Consider the following 5656-nt stretch of genomic DNA (forward strand, 5'->3'; position numbering starts at 1 on the left):
CCCCTACCGTCCCCCCTACTGTACCCCCTACCGCCCCCCCTACTGTACCCCCTACCGTCCCCCTACTGTACCCCCTACCGTCCCCCCTACTGTACCCCCTACCGCCCCCCCTACTGTACCCCCTACCGTCCCACTACCATACCCCATACCCACTACTATACCCCCTACTGTACCCACTACCATACCCCATACCCACTACCATACCCCCTACCGTACCCACTACCATACCCACTACCGTACCCCCTACCATACCCACTACCATACCCCATATCCACTACCGTACCCCCTACCATACCCACTACCATACCCCATACCCACTACCATACCCACTACCATACCCACTACCATACCCACTACCATACCCACTACCATATCCCATACCCCCTACCAGATGCTTTTGGAAGTGGTGGTGGAGGACCAATAGGAGCCTCTCTTTCCTCCGGTCTAAAAAACTATATCCAAATGCCCCAGGGCAGTGATTGGGGACATTGCCCTGTGTAGGGTGCCGTCTTTCCGATGGGACATCTGTGGTCACTAAAGATCCCATGGCACTTATCGTAAGAGTAGGGGTGTTAACCCCGGTGTCCTGGCTAAAATCCCAATCTGGCCCTCATACCATCACAGTCACCTAATCATCTACAGTTGGCTAATTCATACCCCTCCTCTCCCCTGTAACTATTCCCCAGGTTGTTGTGGTAAATGAGAACGTGTTCTCAGTCAACTGACCTGGTAAAATGAAACACACACTTTATGTAAATGAATTCTTCAAATCTGTTTATTTTTCTGTTTGTCCCCCTCTCTTCTGTCCAGGTTCCTCTCTACAGGTGTTGGCTGACAGCGACCGGAGTACCTGGATCATACTATGAGGGACAACAGAGGGGTGTCCTTACACCAGAGGCTCGGACTGTCACACCCACACACACCGACACACACCGACACACACCCATACACACACCGACACACACCCATACACACACCGACACACATACAGCAAGCCTGTTTAGCTGCTACAGTAACAGTCATAGGATCCCTCTCAAATGGCACCCTATTCCACCCTATTCCCTCCTATTCCACCCTATTCCACCCTATTCCCTCATATTCCACCCTATTCCCTCATATTCCACCCTATTCCACCCTATTCCCTCCTATTCCACCCTATTCCACCCTATTCCCTCCTATTCCACCCTATTCCACCCTATTCCACCCTATTCCCTCCTATTCCACCCTATTCCCTCCTATTCCACCCTATTCCACCCTATTCCACCCTATTCCCTCCTATTCCATCCTCCACATGTGGTGCACTACGTTTCCATTATGCCTGTGGTGAGAAGTGGTGCTCTATATAGGACCTTCAGACTCCACTCTGGACCTGGAAACCAGTTCCCCTCTAATCAGGGACTGATTTAGACCTGGAAACCAGTTCCACTGTTCCCCTCTAATCAGGGACTGATTTAGACCTGGAAACCAGTTCCACTGTTCCCCTCTAATCAGGGACTGATTTAGACCTGGAAACCAGTTCCACTGTTCCCCTCTAATCAGGGACTGATTTAGACCTGGGACACCAGTTCCACTGTTCCCCTCTAATCAGGGACTGACTTAGACCTGGGACACCAGGTGTGTGTGCAATTAATGATCAGGTAGACCAGAAAGCAGGCTCCGGACCTCGTAGGGTCAGAGTTGAAAACCCCTGATTTAGGGAATAGGGTGCCATGTTGTCATGACTCAGTTGTCGCCAACTTGAATCTGTGCACCTGCCTCTCTCTGTGTGTGTGTGTGTGCCTCTGTGTGTGATGTTGTAGGATGGAAGAAACACGAGGCATTGTGTTTTCCACATCTTCTGTTTTTGTTTGATGACATAATGTACCATAATATGGACCCAGAGCTGGACTGAACAAATAGGATTTTACTGTGGGTTTTTAGTTTGGTTTGTTCAATGTCATTTTCTGTTTTATGACTGTGTGTGAGAGAGAGAAGTTGTGTGGTCCTCATGCCTCTGATTCTGCTGCTGTTCTTGGAACCTAAAGGTCACTCCTCTAAACCGGCTTTGTCCAGTTCGATCTGGTTTGATGCAGGTCTGTCTGACTGCAACAGGGCCTACACATGAACCGGAACCAATCCTGTTATTTGTCGCTCTGGAGGGACTGACGTTCCCCCTAGGTACAGATCTAGGATCAGCTTCCCATCCCCCAATCCTAACCTTAACCATTAGTCGGGGGAAATGTTAAACTGACCGCAGATCAGTGTCTAAGGGCAACTTCACCATCATGTCTCTTATTTTACCGTTGACAGATTTCTTCTTGGTTGAGTCCAAAATGGCTCCCTATGTAGTGCACTACGTTTTGTCCAGAGCCTCATAAGCTCTCATAGGGCTTTGGTCAAAAGTAGTGCACTACATAGGGAATAGGGTGTCAGTTCAGATTGTCCCCTTTATAAATGTATTTGTATGTGATGGAGTTGACTTTCCCAGATTTACTGCCTAGTCCCAGGAAAGTTACAACCCTAGATGGAGCAGAGGCTTATGGGATATGGAGTTTAAGCAAGCCTGTCATTATCTGGCTGTATTTTAAGACTGGACGGAGAGAGCATGGTTCACTTGATTATTTTTTGATAAAAATAAATTGAAAGATTCACCTTGCGTGTTGCCGTTTCCTGTGTGTGTGTGTGAAGGAGAAACACAAAGTTACGTTTTAAGAGACTGAAGAGGGGAAACACTGGTAAAGTATTTAATGGCTAAAGGTGGGCTGGTATCACGTCTTTATATGGCAACGACTGAGTACTGAAACTACAAACTCTAGTCACAGCGATTCAATACAAAGGTCTACAAAACATATACTAGATATCTTGTGATTGTACAATAGTAATACAGTAGCTAAATACTCTGGATAGTACATCAAAATATGCTACACATACTGTTGAAATAAGGCCATAATGGTTCAATAAATATGATAGTCACTAAAGTAACATCTATTTCAAATACACACATTCACTGATCTGTTCTAACTGACTTTTTGCTGATTCTACGAGCTGGCAGTTACGGTTGCCATGGATACAACATTGCATGTGCTCTCGCTGTGACTTCTGACCAATCACAGATTAGAGATGTTTCTGTGAAGGTCTGTATCCTGCTGGTGGGATATGACTTTACTGTTGTGTGTGGAGGAATGACGATGGAGGGACAAATGAATGGGATGGAAACAGGATGCATTATGGCTGCCCTCTCTCTTATGACACTACATATGCCTGCTATAACTCATAATACATTACCAAAGAGTGAGGAACAAATGGCAGATTGCACAGGTTTAGAAACACTTTATTAATCAGATCTAATTAAAAACACAGGTTGTCTTCGAAATGGCACCCTATATAGTACACTACATTAGACCAGAGCCCTAGTCCCTATATAGTGCACTACTTTAGACCATGGTCAATAGGGCTCAGGTCCAAAAAAGTGCACTATACAGGGAGTCATTTGGGATTCAACCACCAGCGCTGTCTCGCTCTACAAGGCACAGGTCATCTCTTAGTTGGCCAAATAATAAAAATACACTAAAACGTACCTTTCTGAATGCTGCCCTGTATGGAACTACACCCCCCATCAGGACACCACTGTTACAGTTAATGTTAATGCTGCCCTGTATGGAACTACACCCCCCATCCTCTACACCACATCAGGACACCACTGTTACAGTTAATGTTAATGCTGCCCTGTATGGAACTACACCCCCCATCCTCTACACCACATCAGGACACCACTGTTACAGTTAATGTTAATGCTGCCCTGTATGGAACTACACCCCTCATCCTCTACACCACATCAGGACACCACTGTTACAGTTAATGCTGCCCTGTATGGAACTACACCCCTCATCCTCTACACCACATCAGGACACCACTGTTACAGTTAATGTTAATGCTGCCCTGTATGGAACTACACCCCTCATCCTCTACACCACATCAGGACACCACTGTTACAGTTAATGCTGCCCTGTATGGAACTACACCCCCTCATCCTCTACACCACATCAGGACACCACTGTTACAGTTAATGTTAATGCTGCCCTGTATGGAACTACACCCCTCATCCTCTACACCACATCAGGACACCACTGTTACAGTTAATGCTGCCCTGTATGGAACTACACCCCCCGTCCTCTACACCACATCAGGACACCACTGTTACAGTTAATGTTAATGCTGCCCTGTATGGAACTACACCCCTCATCCTCTACACCACATCAGGACACCACTGTTACAGTTAATGTTAATGCTGCCCTGTATGGAACTACACCCCCCATCCTCTACACCACATCAGGACACCACTGTTACAGTTAATGCTGCCCTGTATGGAACTACACCCCCCATCCTCTACACCACATCAGGACACCACTGTTACAGTTAATGTTAATGCTGCCCTGTATGGAACTACACCCCCCGTCCTCTACACCACATCAGGACACCACTGTTACAGTTAATGTTAATGCTGCCCTGTATGGAACTACACCCCCCATCCTCTACACCACATCAGGACACCACTGTTACAGTTAATGTTAATGCTGCCCTGTATGGAACTACACCCCCCGTCCTCTACACCACATCAGGACACCACTGTTACAGTTAATGCTGCCCTGTATGGAACTACACCCCCCCATCCTCTACACCACATCAGGACACCATTGTTACAGTTAATGTTAATGCTGCCCTGTATGGAACTACACCCCCTCATCCTCTACACCACATCAGGACACCACTGTTACAGTTAATGTTAATGCTGCCCTGTATGGAACTACAACCCCTCATCCTCTACACCACATCAGGACACCACTGTTACAGTTAATGCTGCCCTGTATGGAACTACACCCCTCATCCTCTACACCACATCAGGACACCACTGTTACAGTTAATGTTAATGCTGCCCTGTATGGAACTACACCCCCCATCCTCTACACCACATCAGGACACCACTGTTACAGTTAATGCTGCCCTGTATGGAACTACACCCCCCGTCCTCTACACCACATCAGGACACCACTGTTAGAGCGTCTGACTGATCAATTCAATCCAAGACCCCTTCAGTCTCAGTTCACGGAGGGCTATTAACATATTCATACTTAGAATCTTTGATGAGCCGTCCACTAAATGGTGCCCTGTTGAAGTACCGATAGGATGCCGTTTGGGACACACTAAGTGGTTGTCTAAGAGGTCAGCGAACATCATCAGGACTGAAGACCGGCAGCTGTTTCAACTCTACACCTGGCTCGGGCAAACGCAGTAAATCTCTCTCTATGGCAGTCAGGACAGTGGGTGGGTAAGGTGAGGACAGAGAAGGTTGTAGCCATGCAGGTTGACTGACTCACACAGAACCAATCAAAAGTTTGGACACGCCTACTCATTCCAGGGTTTTTCTTTATTTATACTATTTTCTACATTGTAGAATAATAATGAAGACAAAGCTGTCATCAAGGCAAAGGGTGGCAACTTTGAAGAATCTCAAATATATATATTTTGGGTTACTACATGATTCCATACGTGTTATTTCATAGGTTTGATGTCTTCACTATTATTCTACAATGTAGAACATAGTACAAATAAAGAAAAACCCTGGAATGAGTGTCCAAACTTTTGACAGGGACATATAGGAAGGGATTCAGTCAGAGGT

At 46.4% G+C, this 5656-nt stretch overlaps 1 protein-coding gene across 2 annotated transcripts in view; it reads left to right on the forward strand.

Moving 5' to 3' along the window:
- Window positions 1-2635, forward strand: part of dcaf15 (DDB1 and CUL4 associated factor 15) — a 60049-nt gene extending 57414 nt beyond the window's left edge. For both annotated transcript variants that reach the window (XM_090195246.1, XM_090195247.1), the window contains exon 13: window positions 811-2635. In XM_090195246.1, the coding sequence (XP_090051372.1) occupies window positions 811-866 (56 nt within the window). In that variant the 3' untranslated portion in view covers window positions 867-2635. The remainder of the gene's footprint in view (window positions 1-810) is intronic.
- Window positions 2636-5656: the final 3021 nt, after the last annotated feature.

The sequence above is a fragment of the Oncorhynchus mykiss genome, chromosome 13 (genome assembly GCF_057628025.1).
Source record: "Oncorhynchus mykiss isolate SJ-2025 chromosome 13, ASM5762802v1, whole genome shotgun sequence".
NCBI lineage: Eukaryota > Metazoa > Chordata > Actinopteri > Salmoniformes > Salmonidae > Oncorhynchus > Oncorhynchus mykiss.